Source organism: Fringilla coelebs (genome assembly GCF_963513975.1).
Source record: "Fringilla coelebs genome assembly, chromosome: 1".
NCBI classification, from domain to species: Eukaryota; Metazoa; Chordata; class Aves; order Passeriformes; family Fringillidae; genus Fringilla; species Fringilla coelebs.
This window is the reverse complement of record NC_140028.1, coordinates 124,444,537-124,469,265: the sequence shown is the minus strand read 5'-3', so window position 1 is coordinate 124,469,265 and position 24,729 is coordinate 124,444,537. Positions and strand designations below refer to the sequence as shown.

Below are 24,729 nucleotides of genomic sequence, written 5' to 3'. Positions count from 1 at the left end.
AAAATCCTTAAACAGTTCTCTACTGGAAATGCCAATTCACTAAATCAAAAGATTTCACGGCAACATACCAGCTTTAACAAATTTGTAGAGGAAAATCTTTCTTGGCTCCAGAATGGAATTTCTGGTCAAAACTACAAGAAAACTTTTATCACACTGACAGATCTTTTCTCACTTGGGAATTCAGCAGCAGAGATTTGGAAAGTGCGACAGTAGCTGATGGGAAAAGCACCCAGAGGGGGGGTGCAGAGACATTTGCATCTGGGGCTGCTGCACTGCAGCTGTTGGCGCTCATGCCAAAGGCACTGCTCCTTTGAAAGGTCCATTGCCCACTCTCCCATGTGGGCAGCTCTTCCTTTCTCCCTCCCATTTGTAAGTTAAAGGTTATAACCACTTCCACTATAGAAAGGGACTGCATTGAAAATCCTGAGGTTTAGCAGGAATGCCGAGTTTCCATGCTGGGTCTCTGGGGCCACCTGCCGATGCGGCTGCACAGGATCTGCGGGGCATGGGGGACTGCAGGACAGCTGGTGACAGCAAGTTCGTGTGGGCAGGAGCTCCTGTGAGGGCTCTGAAGCAGTTAAAGGCAAGGATAAAATAAAAAATATCAAAAAAGCCAACCCATTTTTTACAGATCCCAGACCTGGCAGACTTGTCAGTAGACAAGAAGTGACTGACTGCACTGAAAACTCTGCTCCCTATTCCATTTCCAGACTTGTATGTAGATGTTTCCACTGCTTTTATACCAAGGCATAGTTCAACACTTTATCTAAATGTACCATCAAATTATTATGGATTTAATATTTGCAATTAAATCTCATCCTTAAAGTTGAGAATGGTATTCAAAGCATTAAATCCTAGCTTTTCAAAATGCATGTGCAAATCTCTCACAACTGCACTTTGACTGCTTTGTCACTTATACATTCATTTATATAGTATTATCTTGCTTTAGCTTGCTGTCTTCTTCTTAAAAATTAATATACTTTTTTTTTTGACATCTTTTTCCCACTAAATGGGCCTCAACAGCATCTCTCAGTCTACACAGTAGATTTGCTCCTCCATGGCCCATGGAGAAACACAAACACTGTGTATGCAAACAACATGAAGCACTGTACATTTGGTTCCAAAATCAGGAGCACATCTCACACCACTGATTGTCAAGCATGTTTTTCTATTCTCTTTCATTTAATATCTTTTCAGTCATAGATTAACATGCTGATTTATTTATCTTACAATGTTTAACTTAAAGCACAACAGAGCTGGCAGTGGAACAGTCACATAATCCCACGCCATCCACCATAAGTTTCTCACACAAAATTGGACTCATTGAACAGTATAGTACAAATTCAACAAGATCATATCAATCTGAGATTAACTAAAGATTTCACTGAGCTTCAGCTTCAAGGCAGACCCATCCATGGTTCTGGACAAAACTGTCAGTCCAAAAAAATAGTTCTGTAAGAATTAGCAAGAATTGTGATCATGCACAATAAGGCGTTGCAGAAAGAAAACTGGTGTATGTCTGAAAAGTTCAGGGAGGAGGCAAAACAGTATTTACATTAACCATATGTTTTGGCTAATATCAAATACTTGGTGAAAAAAACCTGGCACACAAAAGTACCATATATTCCCAGATTCATTTCCCTTTGCACAAAGCATATGAATTTTCAATGCACATATATTATTTGCCAAGTGATATCACTGTGGTCCTGAGGATGGTCTTTGGAATTCAAGGTGGCCAAACATTGGTCTTCCAAGTATTGTATGCTCTCTGAAGCATCATCCTCAAAATCATGCTATCAGACAAAGTTCTCATATGCACACCCATATGTACACACAGGCTTTTTGTCCTTTTTGAATTATTGTTTTTGTTAAGCATTTGCACATATGGTCCCAATGGATAAATGGGCAAAGGTTAAATCTTTAACATAGCAGTATTTACAGAGGAAGCAGGGTTGTCACAGACATCTCTTCCGCTATTGTTCATTACAGTAATTTAAATTCTAGGTAATCTTGCTAACATCAGATGATTATTTTCTTAATAAAAAAACAACAAGAATTTATATAGAAGACATCAAGAAAAATATCTAAGAAATAGTACTGCTTCATAATTTTCAGAAGAAAATTTCCCTGGAACATAGCACTTAAACTAATTTAATGTCATTCACTTAAGACAGTCACAAACTAGAGACTAAGTCCATGTTCAGTTACATAAGCACAAATCCACTTTACCAAAGTTAATGGAGTTACACTGGATTTCCATGGGTGAGCACACTCTCTTGACTTTGAGTCATTCACTCACAGGCTGGATAGAGAGATTGCCAAAGGACTGTGGGTTTCCTTCACCACCCATATTATACCTCACTGGAGAATATAGATAATTATATAATTATATGTATGTATTTATATATAAATACATTTAATATCTGTTTTGAACTCTAATTCTGAAAATTAAATTTTGAATAATACACAACCAGACAAACTACCATCTGATTTTAAAAATAAAAAAAAAACCAAAACAGTCAAGAGAGAACATGGGGGCTCAACTTAGGAAATCAGCAGTTACCCTGAGTGCAGAACTAAACCCTAAACATTATGTTACTATTATGAATGCACACGGAAATATACTTTTTAAAATCTATATATTAATATGTACACAGCTCACCATTTCAAATTATTTTATCTGAAATAATGCTATGTAACATACTGCTCTTACCTACAAGGGTACTAATATGACATGAATGAGCAGAAACAAATAAATCCATTTGCATGTCCAAAGCAAATTTTAATGATGATTTCTCTCATGGCTCCTTTTAGCTAGACAGACATATTCTGAAACAGTTGAATTATATTCTGCTTTTTTTCTGTATTCGTGTATGAATAACTGAATGAAAATTCTCCATTTTACTAAAAAAAGTTATCCAAATATAAATGCAGTGTTACATAGTTAGCCTTCTTTAACTTTTGTAGCTTTAATGTTTGCTGTACAACATTAGTGAATATGTTTTAAAACGGATTATCAGATTCTTCAGTTTCATCTTCTGTTCCTTCAGTGTCAAATGGCTTCAAAAAAATTATGTTTTTCTTTGAAGAGAAATAAACACTATGTTTTTACTTTTACTGAGCCTTGTTGATATTAATTTGTTTGTCAAATCTTGTGCTACTTACCCAGGAGGTGTATTTCTGCAGTACAGATTGTCTCAAGGCTGTGAATAAGTTGTAATCTTCTGAACTATGGTGTACTTGGTGTGCAGCCCACAGTATATTAACCTCTGCAAAACACAAAATTTCTCTTGAGGTCTGTGCTAGAGAAGCAACATTTGTTTCTCTAGGCCTTTTTTCCTTAAGCTAGAAGCAACTAATTCTCCAATTTACACTTTGATATTTTACATTAACATAAATAATAAAACCTAAGGGTCAAAGCTGAGTTTGTGTAGGCAGTGTTACATGTCTGTCAGTACACACAAGTCAGTGTAAATCTCATGCTGAATTAAGGAGAGGCTGTAGCAGGAATTAAAATCATTGCTGGAAGAGCAGAAGGATGTGTGAGATGAGAATAAAACAGCCAGAAAGCCTGATCTGAGTTCTGGTAACATGAGTCAGTTGGAGCTCTGTACAGGATTCAGAGGGACAAAGACTGAGGGTGCTCTCATGCTTGCACTTGATATATTTAAAGACTAAAAGGGGACACAAAATGTTACAAAAATCGTATGCATCAAATTTAAACAGCTTAACTGGTTTCAGCTTTTATGCTTACATTTTTCTGGAATGTGTGAATGTTCAACCCACTTGTGCCACAGACCGCAAAACACAGCCACTGCCTGCCCACTAGTGACAAATGGAAAAAACAAACTGATGCTTGCTGGGAAGCCTTGAGACAGCCAAAGGAGAGCAGTGGCTCTATTGTTACAGCTCAAAAAAAAAAAAAAAAAAAAAGATGGAATATGGGCAAAATCACTGTCAGCCACGTCCTCCAAAGGCATGATACCTCTTATGCATTGAAATGAAGAATACTTTAAAATCCTGATTATATTTCAAGGCATTTTCTCACACAAGTGAAAACCTGGGTAGGCCTGTCTGTACTGTATCTGGCCAGTATGAAGTGGGATATTAAAATAGAAATAGTCATGGCCATCAGCTATAAGGATTACCTTAATTACAGAAAAAAGGAAAAAGCATGAAGCCCAAATAATACCTAATTATCATAATTCTTAATTTAAGGTCTCATGTACTTCAAGGGATGAAGTATACACAAAGCCTCAGCCGATTACAGAAATTAAAAGTTGACTGGCTGTCTGCTAGCTATACACTCCCATTGCCACTGACCTTGTTTCACTGGAGCCATTAGAGAAGTGCCTCTGGCAGACATTAGAATCACATTCAGAAAACTATTTTATAATGGCTGTCTAAAGTCCTGTAATTATTTGCATGCAAGTTTACATCAAATAGTTTAGGTCTTGTGATTAACATGTACTCCTAGTGTAAAGTAAGTAAAAAAAAATCCTCCTAATGAATCTGAACGTACCTTTACCATTTAGGGGACTAGATAGTCTTGTAACAGGAGGTAACAGTCTTGCACGCTAGCAACTGGGACTTTCAAATCTAATTAATTTTGAAAATTTGGTAATTAACATCACAAAATCATTTTTAAATTATCTTTAGGGCCTTAAAAATACTTAAAATTGCTGAAATTAATGTGTAATTTCAACTATCAAATAACACTTAACACCAAGTCTAAGAATTCTTTCTTCTTTAAATGCATTATTTCCTGAAGGGAAAAAATGTTTACTGTATCAATAATAAGTGACATCTCTCTCTCAAAAAAAAAAACCAAACCCCCCCCCCCCCCAAAAAAAAACCACTAACCAACCTCATCTCAATGCATCTCTGCCTAATAAACACACTAGGAAATGAATTATTCAGGTGAGCTTCAGTATTCAATAGTAATTTGTGTTTGAAATATTTCTCAAGACCTTGACAGAAGCCTAATGAGTGAAAAAAGCATCTGAAAAGGTGGAGGTTAAAGACCTGTCTCCTTAGTTGTTTTAAAAGCATTTACTTCCTATCACAAACTGTGTGTAACACAAGCCTCTACTCAATGAAGTACAGCTGTGCAAACAGGGTACAGTAACTGGATCTTTCTTCTTTCCCTCAGTCATTTTTCAGCATTATGAAAAGTTCAAGGAAGGGAATCTATGATGATTTTTACAGTCTACTTTCATTGTAGTTAAGGTCAAATGGTTTTCAAAACGAATTACTAAAAAGGCGTTTTATTAGGATTCATTTTTCAGTTAAACTGCCTCTTACACTAACAAGTATATGGAATAAGGTAACCAAATATTGGTAAAATGTTAGTTATTCAGATGTGTGAGCCAGCTTAAATGATCTATCATTCAAAAATGCACCACAGGAATATTGAGGAGATAAACAAACAATTCTTCCACAAGTAATTTAACTGCTACAGCTATTTCTGACTTCTTTTATAGGTAAGTAAATTAAATCCTGCTCCTTAATTCTATTGTTGATGACACCAATGGCACAGACTATGTTAAATTCCTTTGAGAAACAGGCAGACTCAATTGGAAAAAAAAATTGTACTAACATTAATCTGAAGAAACTGATAATCAAGAACTTATTTGAAGCAGAAGAGTAATATGAATGGGTGAAATAGATCACCCAAAACTCAGTCTGTAACCATTAGTAAATTAAAAATATTACAACCATAATGCCAAAAAGACATTTCTCAAATCTAAGAAACAGACTGAGCATTCTTCATGGAAAAAAGCTGACTGCTCACCAACTGCCCGCAAGAGAAATGAAATTGTATGTCTCTACAGAAGACTTGTGGTTTCACTTTTTCATTTCTAATGATGATAACTTGAAAGAAAATGAAAAAATGATCTGAATGAGAATAAAATTATAAAAAACTCTTTCACACAGATTTTCTCATATGTATTATTACATAATTGCCAATAAAGAAAGCAAGGTTGAGCCAATACCAACACAGATTAAAAAAAAATCATGCAGAAAACAGGAAGTATTACTGCATTTTATAAAATTATCAAATCCTACTGTGAAGCCACAGGAAAAAAGTAGGCGATGGAATTGGAGAAGCCACTGAGACAGTGTTCTAATGGAATTTTTGAGGTTTCATAATTCAAATGTGATTGTTAAATACAATTTAAAAAATAAATAACTTCTATACACTATATATAGACTCCCTATTTTTGATTGAGGAGAGTGAACCTCATGGAATCATAGGGTAATTCAGGTGGGACAGAACCACTAAAGCTCTCCAGTCCAACCTCCTGCTCACAGCAGGACCAGCTTTAAGTTCCTGAGACTCACTTGGGTCTCAGAAGACTTCTGCATCTGCTACTATTATGAAGAACTACCTGTCAGTGAAGATAAAGGTAGCATTTCCTTTTCATGTAGCTGTGATCCACAAGTTATAACCCAGGACAGCAAGGGCCTCCTTTCCTGTTGTGACTTTCCCCGGTTTCCTGTTAATGGATGGAGACATGATGAGCTATTCTCATCTCGGGGACAACAGGGCAACTGCATCTTGGTACTGGAGTATCAAAAATTCGTACTTTAATTAATTGGTACTTAAATTGTTGAATTTATTACTATTATTATTACTACTATTATTATCAACATCTACTGAATCAATTAATATTTCCATCCATCACCCAATTCAAAGAATCAGCATGTAATCCCAAATGAGAATAAATGAGGCCATGTAGCTAGGTGACAAAGGAAAATTGGTGCTACACAGAAACTGCTGAATGAAGGACAGGTTATGATTTGGCCCTCAGTTTTCATTCTAGCTCTTTAAGTCGCCTTGATGCCATCTCAGAATCAGACCTGCACTTGCTAAAATCAGTGGGGTCCAAGCAGCTGAAAGATTTGTATCCGACAATTTATTACAAAAGAAAATTAGGATTTGTTATTTTAGCATTAGTTCAATGCACAAATTCTTTTGCTAGAAGAAAAAAAATGAGAAACTGAGGGAACTGGCCTAGAGAAGCAGAGGCTTTGAGGGAACTTACTAGCAGACTTGTAACAGGAATGAAGCACTGGCTAACAAGAAGCTGGAGCCAGGCTTTTTTCAGCAGTCACATTCTTCTTTTCTGGATTTTCCAAAATGAAGAAAGATTATTGAGGTTATCCTTTTTTTGTACTTCTCCCTTCCTTCCTCCTCCTAATTAATTCATAAAATGTAATGTTTCACACACTTTCAAAATTATATTGGTAAGGCAACCAATTACCTTATTTAGGCTTATTTTTTTTAAATTTAAAAATAATTTTAATTATTTAAAAATAATTTTTAAAAATAATCAAGTTCTTTTCTATGTATCCCTAAGACAGATCCAATGCCTGGGCCATATTTCACAATTTCTGAAGTATTTCTTTTTTAGTAGTAGGAAAGGTTCATTGTGCACATAAGATTCCTCTTGAAGAATACATAATACAGAGGAGTCAAAAATCAGATTTTTTTATTGTTCATTTCAGTAATTTTAAGTAATTTCCATAGCCCAACACATTTTGGTTAACAACAGGAGAAAACATGTATGCCAATAAAAACCTATGCCATTCTAAGGAGTGATTTCAATGAAAACAGCCATTTTATGAAACACTCAGAATCAGTGAAATGGTAAAGACTTGATGACTCTTGAGTAAATAAAAAAGATTAGAAATCAACTTTTAATTAAAATATGCATAAAAGCTTTATAAGACCTGGATCTTAAATAATATAGAAAAAATACAGCTGATGATCACATAAAGTTTCCATTCTCTCACAGTTAACACTGACTGTAGCTAGGAGAACAGGTGAAAGTTTCCCTTCAGCACCTACTTAACTTTAAACAGAGCCTTCAGTTTTGCTATGCTAGCCATCTTTTAGAAGATGGCATGGTCCCAACTGACCCCAGTATGGAATCTGTTGTTCCTAAACAGGTGTAACCCAGAGGGCTTTAGGTACTCTGCGCTGAGTCCACCTACAAGCAATCAAAAAGGGATCATCTCCTGGGTCTACTTCTCTCTAGTCAGAATTAGTAGAAACCCCAGGATGACTGAGGAAAGAAAAATGGCCTGGAGGATAGAAATGTCAGTCACTCCATTTCTATGCATTTCACGCCTACCTAAAAAGATAAAAGACAGGAAAATATATAGCATTTAAATAATTTATCTGCTAAACTATTACCTTTTCTGATTCACAAAAAAAAAAAAACCCAACTATTTGATTACTCACTACCTTACTGTCTTCTTCTAACTTATGCCTTCATAGAATCATAGAATATGCTGAGTTGGAAGTGACTCACAAGGACTATCAAATCCAACTCCTGTCCCAGCACAGCACAGTGCCAAGAATCACTCCGTGTGTCTGAGAGCATTGCTGAAACACTTCTTGAATTCTGTCAGGCTTGCTGCTGTGACCACTTTCCTGGGGAGCCTGTTCCATTGCCTAGCCACGCTCTGTGAGAAGAACCTTTTCCTGATATCTAACCTAAACCTTCCGTGATGCTTCGTGACTGCTCACCAAAAAGAGGAGATCGGTGTCTGCTTCTCCACTTCCCCTCACAGGAAGTTGTAACTGCAGGTCTCCCCTCAGTCTCCTCTTGTCCAGACTGAACAGACCAAGTGACCTCTGCTGCTCCTCATATGGCTTCCCCTCAAGGCCCTTCACCATCTTCACTGCTCTCCTTTGGCCACTCTCTAACAGTTCAATGTCTTTTTTTTTGTTGTGGAACCCCAAACTGCCCCCAGCACTCGAGGTGAGGCTGCCCCAGCTCAGAGCAGAGTGGACAATCCCCTCCCTTGCCAGCTGGCCATGCTGTGCCTGACACCCCCAGGACACCCTTGGCCCTCCTGGCTGCCAGGGCACGGCTGGCTCGTGTTCAACCTGACACTGACCAGGACCCCCAGGTCCCTTTCCTTGGCCCTGCTCTCCAGCCTCTCATTCCCCAGTCTGTCTGTACATCCAGGGCTGTTCTGGTCCAGGCACAGAATACAGTACTTGTCTTTGTTAAACTTCCTGTAGCTGGTGATCACCCAGACCTTCAGTTTGACAAGATCTCTCTGCAGGGCCTCTGCCTTGAAGGGAGTCAACAGCTCTTTGCAATTTAGTGTACTATTGCTGCTTTTTAAGAATTTTAATAAATCCCTTCTCATGCAGAGCTTTTTCACAGAATCTCATTCCCTCTTTGATTCTACATTTGCATCGGACGAGTGACCCCTGCACTACAGTACCACTTAAATTTTGTTACTGGAAAGGACAATTACCAAATTTATTTTAATGAAAGTTGCCTAAAAAACTATATTTGGTACCTATTTGGGATCCACCTCACATAAAACCAGAATCTAACAGATTAGCTATCATCTCCACAACAGAAGCAGACATGAACTGTGGTGGAACTCTTCTGTTCAGTCTGTTATGGTGCAGCCCCTATTTTGAGACTCTTCTGAGCCAATTTTTCTTTATGTTTTTTGTTTTAGTGTTCTTCAGGCAGAGTTGCAGGATAGCTGATTTTGCCAAAAAGCTCTGCTTCCTGCTTATTAGAAATATAATTCTTATAGGAAAAATTCTTTCCTCAGTTACGTTAGTGTTAGCACAGAGCTGCGCGGGTTTAATGAGAACAGAACTAGATCCAAGGAATTTATCTGGAAGGCTTTGTTATATACCACACACTAGGAAACATGTATACAGGGAAATGTACACTTTTTTGTGTTTGTTTCTTGGTTTTTGTTTTCTTGGTTTTTTTTTAATAAGACACATTATTCTTAAATTGTGGCCTTGGCTACAGTGAGTTTCAGCAGTTTCTATTCTCAAGATAATCACATTTGTAAATCAAAACACTGGCTGTAAGGAGATCCGAGTTCAAGTGGTGAACTAGAATTGATTTACTATAGACCTTCAAATGATTTTCTTAATCTTTCTCTTTTTCTCATTTTCTTGAGAAGCATCTATCCATGCAGACCCTGAACTGACCCAGATCAGTTCTCAGCCTTTAGAAAGTAGGAGCTTCACCACTGTTTAAAATATTAGCCATTGCTCATGAAGTTGGTGTGTCAGGACAACGGGGAACAACTCATAAGCATTTTTTCAGCCTCAGTATTACCTAGTCCTCCTTGGTCATTTTGCAATGAAATGCACATTGTGCTACCCAGGTAATGCCAGAACTGTCACAAAGCCAGTATCAAAATAAAATTATGCTATCAAGAGACACCCTGTGGTCTATAAAATCACAATCCAGCAGTTTAATTAGTAAATTTCACTTGGTGTTCAGCACCCGATCCTTCTGGGATGTGAGATGTGGTCTTTCTGAGCTTTAGCCAGGATTATCTCTGTTTTTCAGCCTTCTCCTTATGTTACTCTATGTGGTCAGCAAAGTATTTAGTGAGTGGGCTAACTTGTAATCAAGTAATACATGGTATACACTCCCATGATTTGTAAGCCAAAAATTCAAGCAACCTTCCACAAAACCTGCCTCCAGAATGCATGCACAAGCCAAAACCTCCTGCTTGATCTGCTGCCATACCAGTTGAAAACACAAATCTGCTCCCACACAAAAAAGTTCACAATAAGATCTGCAAAACTTAAGATGCAGAATGGTCTGGGGAAACGTGGGAAGAATCAAGATAAGCCAAAGTATTACACATGCTCCCCAGAATAAACAACAGGCTAGATCCTATCCCCTTCTAGCAAGAATCCAGGGGACTGTGAATTATACCCAGATACACTTCTGAATCTGTAAAATGTTTAAAAGATCATATGGTTAGGAAAGCAGAGGCTGGCCAGGTCAAAAATAATGGTCCTTGCAACCCATACATGCCTTATGTTATTTCCTGGCATCCTCATAAGCATGGGACATCAATGGAAAGGCTAGAAAAAGCCACAGCATACCCAAAGATTCAGTCTCTTGGAACTAGTAGGAGCAGTTCTCTTGGAAACAGAGCTGCATGAGTCAAACTTCTTGCAGCATTGTTAGATCCATGTAAATCAGAGTAAGACTCTCAGTTATTACATTAGGACAGTGTTAACCCATGGACTGTGAGCTTTTCATAGTTTCCAGGAACTGAACAGCCTGTTTCTACACACACCACAGAAAGCCACAATAGAAGAAAGGCTAAAGGCTATCAGGTAAGATTCAGAAATAAATAACAGTGACTCAATGTCCAACTTCACTCATAATTCTAACAGAAAATGAACGTGCATTCCTTTGTGCGAAAAGATACTGAGAAGATAAATTTTAGCACGCAATTGTTGGATTTGGACATTTCCACAAAGACAAATAGGAAAAATTGTAAAAATTAAGAAAAATACAATAGGGATTAAGTTTTAGTACTGTGTATGTAATTTACACTGAAAATAGTATAACATTTGCCAAGTCTTTCAGTCCACAGTAGGTCTCACAAAAATTCTGCTACAACAACTTGCCTGACCAGCCTGTTTCTCACACCTTCCTGAAGCCAATTTTCAAGTGCTCTAGTTGTCTGGAGCAGCTCTGCAGCTGGTCAAAGCTTTGTTTCCCTGAGCTCTAGACAATCTCTGTAACAAAGATAGGAGTCCCTACACCATCAGGAACCATGATGGCAGCAGCTGTTGCACTTTCACTTGTCTCTTTCCCATGTGTATAAAGCTTGATTCAGATATTCTGTTTTCCAGTTGTTAAGGATTTCATAACAGATTCTTTATGTGTAAAGGTGCTAAAACAGCTCTGATTTGTTTAAAAAACAGAATAAAATGGTGCCATGGCACTGTCAAGGATATCCAGACTATAGCATAAAATCCTCTTTGAGAACCCAGTCCCAAGCCCTATCAAGCATCTCCCACAAATACTGGCCTCAATTTTTTTCAGATACCCTTTATTCAATGAGGGTTCCTTCTGGTTATAGCAAGGTTTATCCACCTTACACCTCACAGCCTCCTGACTGAGTGACACACCATATTTTAACTTCTGAAATTCATTGATGTAGAAACTTTTTGTAGCTCCTTGCTCTTTCTGCACCTTTTTTACTACAAAGATGATAATATGGCTCATTAATTTCACAACCCTAAATCATCGTGTTGTGAAATTACATTTATGCATTAAAATAAAACCTGTAACAAATTTCTGTGTAAAGAAGATCCCTAGCAGCTGTTCCAAAATGACTTCTACAGGTCTGTGTCACTTTATACAAGCTGCAGACTTGACTTAAGCTTCTCCCAGTATGGCAAATTACAGCACTGGCAGTCTTTAGTTCTGAGCACTTGCCAACCTGTGTAACTTAGTGTTACTGAATACTGAGGTCAAACTGTGGTATGAAGGTGTGAAACACATTAACAAAATTAGCACTGTATTCATTAGCCTGATGATAAAAAGAGAACTGAGACTAAATCAATTAGAATCTTAAAAGGAAAAAAAAATACTTAAAAAAACCTAAAAACCGAGTTTTACTTCAAGTCTTTCCATTTTTTTTTTTCCCCCAGAAGAGTCTTAGCCATTGAAATGTCAGCTTATGCAATCTGAGAACATATTCATCTTGGAGGATGTTAGAAGGAAATTGCTGAAATGAAATGGGGAAAAAAAAAGGAGATAATTCTCCTTTTGTTTTTTTGTGTGGGGGAGTGGGGTTGAGCGTTCTCCTCCTGTATTCTGGGCTGTCTTTACAAAAGATTGATGTCTGGTGTCACTGTTAGGAAGTGCAAACTGTTCAGCTTCATTGCAATCTATGTCCTCATCCTCTTGCTCTGCAGGATACCACATACTTTGGCAGGCAATATTCAGAAGGGAAGCACTTTAATGGCAAGAATGGATACCAGTGAAACCTTTTCCCACAATGTTCAAAACTCTGAATATGCATACATTAAAGCAATACAAAGCTGGAGGATATTAGGAAGAAAACAATAACTGATAGTAACTCAGACACATTAATCTTACTTTTTCTGCCCTTCAGAACAATACATTCAAAAAAGGCTAGGGAACTACACACATAAGGGTAAAAAAAAAGAGAAAAATACTAAAGGATGAACTGGAATGATTTCAAGTCTTGCAACCTAAAAGCATAAACATAAACATACTTTTTCAAAGGAAATATCCATGGTCCCTTCATGTATATTTTACCTTTTAGGCTGAATTCCTGCATTCATTTATTTGGTTGGTCATTTTTTTCAAACTAGATACAGTAAGAATTAACACTGGTAAGTCAATATTCTGGTATAAAAGAGGAACTGGCTCTCCACTTTCCTCTTCCAATCTCTTCCAAAGTGTTTTAAATTACTTCTTCAGCTAAGTTCCTGAATGATAGATGTGTGGAAATGCAGACTAGATTTGCAAAAAAATCTACAGAAATTTATGGAGATATTGGGAAAGCCTTGTGCTTTTTAAACAGTGATAGTTCCATTGTATTTGGTAGCCATCCACTTCATTTATAGCATATGTCTTGTGTGCTAAGAGACCTGCCCTTCCACAAACTACATTTGGACCAGTGTTGTCAGTACTTATTTTACACTCCCTTTCCTAAGAGCATATAATTGACCACAGATTCTCTGTGTCCATCAAGTAATTACCTATGGCTGCATCTGTAATGGATGCTCTGGACACTATTAAGCATGCTAAAACTTTAATAGCCTTTTTCATTTATCATTCTAGCAAGAAGGACAGGGAATCCATTTAGACAGATTAGATAAAGAGAGCGGAACACAGTCAATTGTCAAAGCAGGCAGCCTCAATTTAAATGTGAAGAAAGGTAGAAATTTGCCTCTATACTCCATCAAGCTGGGATCTACTTGGTAGAGCGCGCCCCTAAGTGCGTCAGCTGGAATTACCTAGAGGATGCCTCTAGTACCAGAAGGTACTTCTGGTACTTCAAGGTATTGTCTCCCATCACTCCCTGTCCTGTCTCTTCAACAGGGAACAGACATGAATCTAAATTAGGACTTATCAAATAGGTCTTAACATTGGAGCCATCCCGAGGGATACAGGACTGGCAGCATGCTCACATTTAACCAAAAGGCATGAAACAGCATTTAAGAAAGCCTTTTACTGGGTGCCTCTTGCTACTTGTGCTAACTTTTGAACTCCAAATATCAGGAATATCAGTATCCAAATATCAGTCAGAAGAGTAACTTTATATTACATTTCCTCTTTCCCCAAAATATCGATAAATGATTACTACTGAAGACAGGTGAAGCCACGTGCAGTAGAGTTTCAGGGATGGGGTTCATTTCAATGTGTGGTGTTAGTTCTGGTAATACATTTGCAGACCTGAAGGTGCTCCTGCACTACCAGCAAGCACTGAAACAGATTGCAGGTCTGGGAGTGCAAAACAATGGCTGGCAACACCAACCACTAACAGATGAAGCCGGAGGTGCGGGGGAGCAGGAATACCAATAGACTCCTATGATGCTAATTCAGACTGATTTGTCAAAGAGCAGCTCTAGCACTTGACCTGTAAAGGCACTACTCCTACATGCTCACTGGGTTTGGCAGCCACATGTCTCCTAAATGATGTTGCATTTTCTGACTTTGAAGGCCAATAGCTAGTGGCTGGATAATTAGTACCAGAGCTAACAGAAAGAAAAGGATTTCAGAGACAGAAAATAGCAAGTATGGAAAAAAAAAATTAGCTGTTTGATTATAACATTTGTACACATCCCACTGTAAATTTATTCATTTTTTATCCTTTATCTGTTTGCTCTAAGCTACAGAACAAGGTAAGACTGAAAGCACAATGCAGGATGCAACTGCTGTACTTTGTACTTTCCAGTCACACAAAAGTCAGCACTAAAGCTATGAAGCGCAGGATACCAGACTGCAGGCTTACCTCAACCACTGAAGTTGTATATAGGAAACAGATCTGGCTAAGAAAAATAGGATCCTCTACTCTATATAGTGTGATTATTATCTGGCAAGGGTAGTGTATTTCATTTTCAATATAAAAACAGAAGGGTTTTTTGCTGCTTTGAGATCTCTGGTTAAAATCCTTTGCTAGACAAAAGAACTGACCCAAAACGAGTGTGCTGTTGAGCCAAACTCAACTCTAGTCTACCAAAAAAGTCCTATTACTCCACAGCCAATCTCCACCTACTATTAGCAGGGGAGGAGAGGGAAACAGAGAATCTTTTTCTTTATCTGAAAAGTGTTGATTTTTTTATGGAAAACATACTTGTAAGTACAAAGTTTTACAGTGTGTTAAGACATACTGAACAGTATGCATTTATGTATAATTTCATAGGATATTTTATATTCACTCCAGTATCCATAATCTCTATCCCCAGCATGAGAGCTTTCAAACCTTGTAAGTTAAAGGACTACCCTGTATTCATCTCACCACCAAATTAGTCTTTGATAGAAGATCCCAGCAATTTTTTTTTCAACTTCCCAGCCAAGAGACATTCATGACAGTGGCCAGAGGGAAGCAGAGCACAGCTCTGCCAGTCCAGGCTAAGAATATTCTTTAGCCAAAACTCCAGAGGTATTGCTAGGAGCTTACACTAGGGAATCAGGATGCAGATAATCAAATCAGTAAAACCGGCAGGTTCCAATATCACAACATCTAAGACAGTGGCTATAGCACAGGAACTTTCTTTATTTCACCTCCAGGAAGAGAAAAGCATGGGAAAAGAAGAATTTAAGAAAAAAGGCAGTAGGGGGGCATTTTAGAAACACAAGCAAGCCTAACTTAGAGACAGCTGCTGAAATACATCAAAACAGTAAATTCACATATGCTTATAAAAAGCTTGAAGGATATAAAAATAGACATGATCTTTCAAAAACAGATCAAAACTTGAACTGATTGTTTAAATAATCTTAATCCCACTTCAGTAAAGTTCCCAATTATTTAATCACTGCCATAGAGAAGAAGCATATCTGAAAAAGCAAGCGGGAATTGAAAGACATGTTCAGAATAGAACATTTTTTGTTCTTCAGTTTATACAAAGAAAATTTTACTTCACAGTCCTTTTGTTTATTTCTTATGCTAATAGCCAAAAAAGATCTGTAGTTTAAGAGTACTAAATACTCTTCTTATTCCCCCACCAACACTGCAAAAAAAAACCAGTATTGTCTTGATGAAATTTGGCTATAATAATAATAAGTGTTTTGGCACAAAGTCAGTGCAGATTATAAATAGTACAGGTGTCTGTTTCCAAATCTAAAAGCAAAACAAACATCTGCATTTTGCAACTGGCTAGGGCAATCATATCACCGCATAGATGATAATCTAATTCTATTACAATAGGTTTCTAATCATCTACATACTTCCTCTGAAACTAGATTCGAACCCTTAGATCAGGAGCACTTCTTTCTGTGCGTTTATTGAGCATTCTGTGGATCTTCTGTGCCATAAGACCACATAAGGTCTGAATATTCAAAGTTATAAGGAAAGATTTATAAAGGTGTACAAGAGACAGATACATTTGTTTCTGGAATTAGATAGGGCTGGTGAAGTAGAGCTCAGTGGAAAAGCAGGTGGTTGAGATTATGATCAACCAGGCAAACAAACTCAGGCAAGCTGGACCAGATGGCCTTTTTTCTGTTACTAATATTACTTATGTTTCTATTCAGCTGTAAGAAATTACAAATAGTTTACCTGTTCAGATTTTTCTGACTCAAATTACATAAGATCAATGCTCTCACTTCATTGTCACATTAAAACTTATCATGACACTGTCTTTAATTCTATTTAATAATTTACAATGCTCCCAACCCAGAGGAGAAACCAGTAGGTGTAATGAAGAAGTTTTACCTCTAACAACACCAATTACATAGCAAACCAAATAAAAAAGGAAAGGAAAAAAACAAAGAAAATCCCCAAAATCTTAATCTAGAGGATTAAGTGCTACTAGATACAAACAAAATCTGAAGTAAAACCATATTTCCTGCATTAAAAGATGAAATTTGGAAGGAAAATTAATAGGCATGACTAACCTGTGGTCACAGAGATTGCATGACCCATTAATTTACAACTGCACCAACCATGTCTAAATCTCTCCTTCATCTAACATGTGACACAGTTCAGAGGCAATAAATTTAAAATCTGAATGATATTTCACAGGTGCACAGAAAAAATTAACATCTCTAAGATTCCAATTTGCATTAAATTATTTTAAAACTATACAAGCAATTTTACATGTGGGCTACAGCTTATTTTGAACTTTGGACTAATATGAGTGTGGCTTTTCTGTTACAGCAGATCTGGATTACTGTTAGCAAAGGAAACTTTACCAGTTGTGGGGTGTACTCTGATGCTGTAAAGGTCCTAATAATATAGTGAAAAAAGTTAACTGTGTGAAAAGACAAAAGACTTAAGAGTATTATGAGCAGCTTTCAGAGCAATCCATGCAACACCTATCTATACCTATTTTCCAAAATAGCACTCTCCGCTGTAATTTGGTATCACACATAATAATACTGAGACAAAGCAAGCTGTGCCTATCATACACTTTATAAAACTTTAGAAATCATTCTGCATTTATGTCTATTTACATTTCAAATATCATCTTGGTCAATTAAAGTCCAAGTTCTTCAAGCACTCCAGGTGCAGGCACATTGAGGCCACATGAAGAACTGCTAAGTTCCAGTTTACATCAATCAAGAGTCTTGGAAGAAACCACAGAAGTGTATAAACTATACCTATTCTTCATATGTTTTTATTAAAGCAGGCACAGAATGTGGCATATCCCACAGCCACTGATATTCATAGTTATTGATTGCTGCTTCAGTTCTTTATAATTATTTCAGAGGAATGCTGGAGGAAGAATTTGAAACACAAAATATGCTGTGGCTCCCAGTATAGATCATATTTCAGGGACAGCTTTCACAACTTCACAAATTTTCTTGATCCTGGCTCTGCAGACATGCAAACATTTTCATTTACACGTGGTATGGGGTTTTGGCTGGTTTGTTTACCATTTATAGTGAACAACACACAGCACATTTCCTCTAGATATACTAGGCTAGCCTGTTAGTGGAATGACAGGTGAAGTGAGCACAGCTAAAATCAGTGGATATAAGGAGAACTTCCCAGTAGCACAGGAAGAAACCCCTTGAGGGGTATTATTAGAATCAGGATGTGACTACAAGTTTCTCAGAGTTGCATCTCTCCCTGGAATGTCACAACAGGTAGGTAATACATGTTTTTGTCACATTTCAAAGTTTTTAAGTATCTGAATTCAAAGACTTTTCTTGTTCTAGTTTATAAATGTATCCACTGCTATGGGAAGGCAGAACTTCAGAGACTGGAAGCCTTCACCATATTCCAGCATTCTCTCATTTCAAGGGAAGTCAGATGAGTATCTTAAGGATGTCATTACCTTGGGACTTCCTCACATAGAAATGTGATTATTTGTGTTTTCAAGTGTTTTGTTCCATCAGAATCACAGAGATTTAAAATTTCTGTCTTTGTTTTGCACCATGTACAGTATTGATAGCCTTTGTGTAAGTATGTGAACAACTGAAACAAATCAGTATTTATGATATATATTTGAGTACTTTATGCCAACCTCATTCATTCAGAAGAATAAAATAAGCATTAATGCAAAAAATTGAGCTGAAAGAACTTACTGTGCAGCCAAATAGAGAGATAAATAGTAGAGAGTTTCTCCTGAAGGCCACAGCCATAATCCTGTGTGATCATCCAGCTAAATATCGTGTTAGTGCACTGTATATACAGATGTTTAGTTATACAGATTCTATTCTATTCTGTCTTTGCATAATTTAATGAAAATGTTTATTGTCGACTGCTTACTCTCCTCTGTTCCAATGCAGTGGAGAAGAGCAGAATGTTTGTACATCATCAGTATGAATATCAGCAGGACACTTAAAAATTGAATCATAAAAGCAAAGATAAAACCATCATACTCTATGCCAGACACCAGTCACTTCTATGACTCTTTGATCATATTTTCAAGTGTATTAATATCCTAATTGACTGTTAGATCAAGAGACGAACAGGAACAAAATTGGAAGCATAGAAAGCACATTTCCTCAAGAATCCTCAAAACCACTAAATAAATAGCATGGTTACAACCTCCTGTTCACATTTAATTCAACTCTCTTTGCTTCCAGTGGAGAAATCAAGTGAAAAGATAAAATCAGACCTCACATTTTCAGGAGCCTAACCAGGGACAAAGACGAGTTTAAAAAAAAAAAATCTGAGAGTGATTTTGGTGTGAGCATTGGCACTCTTAAAAAGTATAAATACTTTTGAGCAGTCTCTTTTCATTAAAATTATTTAGAAACTTTCATTTTAATCCAGGTTAATAATAAAAATTAATTATTGCTGTAATTATTTTTTAATAAAAAACACAAAATCAGAAAGTGATCTGATTTACTATTTAATTATTCTGTATTTTGCCTTGTTTTACTTCAGCAGTTTGGAGACAGTTTAAGTATTCTTGCCATAATTTGTTCTATCAAACTAGAGCAGACAAACAGCTTTTCAGTGAGGGCTTAATCTTGCAAGGTGCTGAGGCCTCAGCAGTGTGTACATACTGCATACAGGCTGTCTTCTCTTGAGCTGCAGTCCTAGACTTGAGCAACAAGAGAAAACAAAACCTGTGGGACAAAGAACACTTGCTTGGACTATAAGTCCAGACAAATTTCACACCATTGGTGTCCTATGCATATTAGGAGCTTATGTATAAATTGCCAACCTCATGACCCAAGAAGTATGCAGTTTATGACCTCATGCACCACTAAATCCACAGGTGCAGGGGTTTTCTTGCATCTTGAAGAGTGAACCACAAATGGCAAACATTTGCACTACATTCTCAGATAAATCAATATTATCACCAACTATAAATACCCAGAAGATTCTTCCTTGTCACTTTCAGAAACATGCTACATTAATTTTGTATTTCTGGATAGAAAAGATTCTGCTGATTGCAGAGTACTAAAAAAGTTGCTTTCCTCAGAAGTTTTTGTTATAAGCCAAAATGCTGCAGGAAGTCTTGAAAAGAAAAATTAACCTAGTGACTAATCTTTGTACTTGAAAAGATTAGTAAGAGTATTATTAAGAAATATATCTACTCTGTCCTGGAACTTCTGGGTTTTATTTCCTCTAAAACCTTTATCCAAAATCTGTATAAGTTAATCCTTTTGGTATGATGTCTAATGTTTTGATCTCTGGGTGTCAACCACATCTTTGGACTGGCCAAATTACAGCTCCAGGGCCTGTGGGAGCAAGTCACCAGCTCCAGCTTATACATTGCTGCTGATTTTCCTAGACATGGCTTTGCCCTACCTCAACAACATCTTCATGGGAAACTCTGGTTTGGAATTCACCCCACTTATTCACTGAGGGAAATCAAAGCATCGTTAAAAAGCACCACCTTTTATTCATGACCATCTTTACTGACTAAAAAAGACCTTGCCAAAGAACAAGAATCCTCCTCAGTGCCATAAGTATTCAATCTCTCACTTTGCACATCAAGAGGGATTTGATGCTTCTTCAGCCCAGAAGATCAGTACACAATCACTTAAAATACAGAAGAGACAGGTGGGTATGTACAGCACACAAGGAGATTGGAATTTTGACCACTTAACACAATGGCTTATTTCAAGGTAAAATTATACAAATGTTAAAATCAAGAAATCTGAGCAACATGCACTTAGGATTTTGTATTCATAATCATCCCATACTCTGTGTATTTCTGTATAAGAATGTAGCTATATATTACCTAATGACATTCCTCTGCAGTCACATGCTGCTTACAGGCAGAGGTGTGAAGACAGATCCTACTCATAGCCAATTTTACTAGGCCAGTTTTCATCACAACTGAACTCTAGAACTTGAAAGGTGCATGTAGGGATTTGCCTGTGGCCACTATTCTGGATTAGTAAATAAGCCCCAGAATACACTGCACGTATGATGAGATCTCCAGCTGCAACCCAGAATAACAATTTATCATAGACAAGATCTGCTGGGTTCTATTAGGAAATGGGTTTAGAAGTAAGGGAGTGAAGATGTCATAGGTCACAGCTAAGGGACAGCTGAGGAAGCCTGTTATGATTAAGGCAGCCTTACATAACTGCCATGAAAAATTTTCAGCTCAAAATGCAACATCTGTGCAACCAAATCTATGACAGCAATTGTGAAGACAATGGCCAAAAACCAAGGAAAATGATACTATATTCTCTCATAAAAAGAGAAGTTCCCACAAAGAGAACTTTATAGGACTTGACTGAGTGAAATGGTGAGGTCATAAGAGAGAAGCTTCCAGGGTAAAGCAGAAGGGATAGGGCAAATTCTTTATAAATAAGCATCAGCTATGTATTTGCTACATCTATCCTCAGTACTGCTGAATGAGTCAGGAAGATGTTAGGGAATGTAACTTAAGAACAAAGAAATTATTAATAGTAGAGACCACTTATAAATTGATTAACCACATATACATATATGTATATATAAAAACAAGCTATACTGGTGACAAGCTGATCAACCATGTTTGTCCATAGACAACAGGAGTAAGTAAAAAAGTATATATTATCTTGCTAACATGAATCACTCCAATAAGAGTATTAGGATTATTCAGATTTACTATAAGTACTAAAGCATACATAAGTGCCCCAAATTTTTAATACTACATTATAAATGGACAGAATAAATGGTCATTTATCACTTTCAAAAAGCATTAATGCTTCTTCAATAAAAATGAAATTTCATCATAGACATGTTGTGACTCTTCTCTAGTTAGTAATTTTTAATTGAAATCTTCCCTTCTGGTAATTTCATATAAAAGATAATATAATGCAATGTATATCAAAATTAAAACATTTCATTTATTTCCTACAAAATTCTTCAAGGCTAGCTAGATGAGGTCATTCAGAGATGTTCATAGAGGTAGCTTTATGAAACATTACTTTGGATCAAGATTTCTCGTATCTCTGTATATTATCCCTAGGAAAAATTAAAAATATCTCTTTCCTTGATAGGATAGTGGATTAATAAATTGGATCAGCTCAAGGAAAGAGCTGATGCACACCTGAGAAACAAAGCAGTCAGGGGAGAAGGTAGCTGGACTTAAAAGGGAAGTAAATAGCAAGGGGGAGGGTGTGAATGGAGGAGAACAATGGTGCGCCAGAGAGCTGTAAGTGGGGCTTGATGTGGTTAGAAAAGCGAAGCAAGAAAATGAGACAGTCCTTCTGTTCCAGAAACTGAATGTAATCACCTGACTTCACACCAGATCAATATAGATGGCATAGAATCACAGAAACATTTAGGTTGCAAAAGACATTTAAGACTGAAAGGTAAATGTGCATTTAAGCCAAGGCAGCACCAAATTTTGCACAGGCAAGAAAAGGATCATAGTGGGCTCAGGAGGATCTTTTAAGTAGGGTAACGACAAGGACCACAGCAAACAGAGCATCCTAATGGAAAACGGAACACACTTTGCAGGTGTTCCTCACATAGAGCAAGAAGAGTTTCAATATTTATCCTTAAATAATTGAATCTCCTCTAACCTGAATACCACTTTCTGTTAAGTAACACTCTGGTCTGTTCTTCAATCAGCCTTAACATGATTAGAGACATCACTTTGCTAAACTAACACAGGAGATTCAACTGCTTTTACTGCTGCTTTGAAAGTGCCACTTCACATTACTCTACTGAACCCTGGTTAGATTTTTAGAGATCAAACTGATGTCCAGATTCTACTGATGTGTTTAAAGATGGATGGAAAAAAGAAATGGGACTTTGTTTTCTGCCCTCCCCTTAGATTTCTTTCTCAGAGACCACGACAACAAATAAGTCTTTATATAGGTGCAGTCTTTCTCCTAGAGACTGCCAACTTTCACAGTTTTCAAAAAACTGGATGATTTCATCAGTTTCATTTTCACAATTAATTATGATATATAAATTTGAAAAAAAACCCCACCCAACCTTCACTTAAAACACTGGGGGTTTAGTGTAAAAATTCTTTAGATGGAATGCATATGTGGAAAAACCTGTAAGGTTTAAAGGTCTTAAATTAGTCACCATTAAATTCTTCTGTTGCTAGGACTAGAATTATTTTTTTTATGATAAGTAAAATTGGAAGGAAACATATTCCTCTAAAATCAACATCAAAATGTTCTTATTGCTTAAAGTTAAAACTTTGAATACAGTTTTCCACAAGGCATAGGCAGAGAAAATAAAGCATAGGTATCTTTAATTTTTAATATGTTTTTAATACTCTAAAAATTAAAACAAATAATGGCATCAAAGTTCTACTGGCTTAAGTTCAGTATTTACTAGAGCTTTGTAAAAGCAAAAAATCAAATTTACGTTAAACATTTCCAGCATCTTCATCACCACAGAAATTACCCCCAAAAGACTGAAATGCCATTTTGTATCCTGAACTCAAAATCAAGATATACCAAAAGTGAGGAAACATGTTGTTGCTACAATAATAATTTTTTAATAATAGCAAAGGATGGTGAACATATGGCTATATTTCCAAATAAAATCCAGTAGCAGGTGTTGGGCTGTGGTTTATGGGTGTTTTTGTAATTTTAGAATACAGCAAAGCTGTTGCTGATGCAGAGAAGATAAGCAATTTTTTTCTATGCAGAGGGCTTTTTCCAAAAACTTCTTCAAAGGGATTTTTCCTAAGTGAGGCAAAATTTTCCTTTCAAAATTTTACACATCTTTAAATCATGAAAATTAGTTGGCATTACCTTATCAGTAGAAACTTGCAAACTTGCACCATAGCAGATAATAAAAGACTAAAAATCCTACTAAAATTAAATTTTAAAAATATCTATTAAAATAAATAGATCCAATTTTTCAAGCTTTGATTTTTTATCTAGCATCACATGGTAGTTCTTTAGACATTTTAATCCATCCTTGGAGACCAGTCCCTAATTTCCCAGCTGATTTCTACCAGCCAGGAAAGGGCTGTTAAATATATAGACAGTATCAAATACTTCAGGATTTACATTCCTTTGGGTTTTTTACTTCCTGTTTGTTGGAGCATATGCAGAAGCATAATGAAGTGGTGAAGCTGATGTTTCAGCCCCCACACCACATGCTCACACTGACCTGAGAAAGCCAAGCCTCTGTAGGATTCAGAAGTTTGACCCCTTTTCTGCAGTACAGTGGGAAGGTAAGCATAGTCCATAATATTAATGGCTTTCAAACTCTTTGTCAGCACAAACCAGCTTCAGATTTCCAAAAGATAACAACCTGACTGAAAGTAGTGAAGTGGAAAGCTGATGAAAAGGGAAATGCCTTCATTTTACCATCCTGCTCATAGATACCACAGATACATTTAGTGTCAGACTCAATACCTGGAATTCAAATTAATTGAAATTTGTATCATTCACAGATTCCTTCTCACATCCAATCATTTTAGACACCCATAGGTGCAATGGCCTTTCTTGTGGCCAAGTTTATTGTATAACCAATAATGTCCTTGTTAAATTGCTTAGTTGCCTCTGCGCAGTTTAACTGGGAAAAAACCCCACCACCATCAAGTACAACAATCAGTGAATTTGTACGAAATGAAATAAATCTGGAAACTGAGCTATTGAAAGGAAGTGGCAGACAGGTTAATGTAATACATTGCATTTTTTTGGGAGGCTGCTAGGCAATTCAACTTATTTTGAAAAAAGATACTGTGTCCTTCCCAAATGGAGTCATTTGATGTAAACATCTTTATACTGAACTACTGATGGATCTTTATACTGAACTACTGATGGATCTACTGATGGTTTGAACTCCAGATGATGAGCAAATTTCAGTGTGCATTTGATATATTAATTATAT

The 24,729-nt window shown here is 36.8% G+C and overlaps 1 protein-coding gene across 1 annotated transcript in view; it reads right to left on the bottom strand.

The window, feature by feature from the left end:
* AGMO (alkylglycerol monooxygenase) overlaps positions 1 to 24,729 on the bottom strand; it is a 187,809-nt gene that overhangs the window by 107,584 nt on the left and 55,496 nt on the right. Inside the window, exon 4 of the mRNA XM_084206708.1 lies at positions 3,166 to 3,269. Coding sequence (XP_084062834.1) covers positions 3,166 to 3,269 — 104 coding nt within the window. The remainder of the gene's footprint in view (positions 1 to 3,165; positions 3,270 to 24,729) is intronic.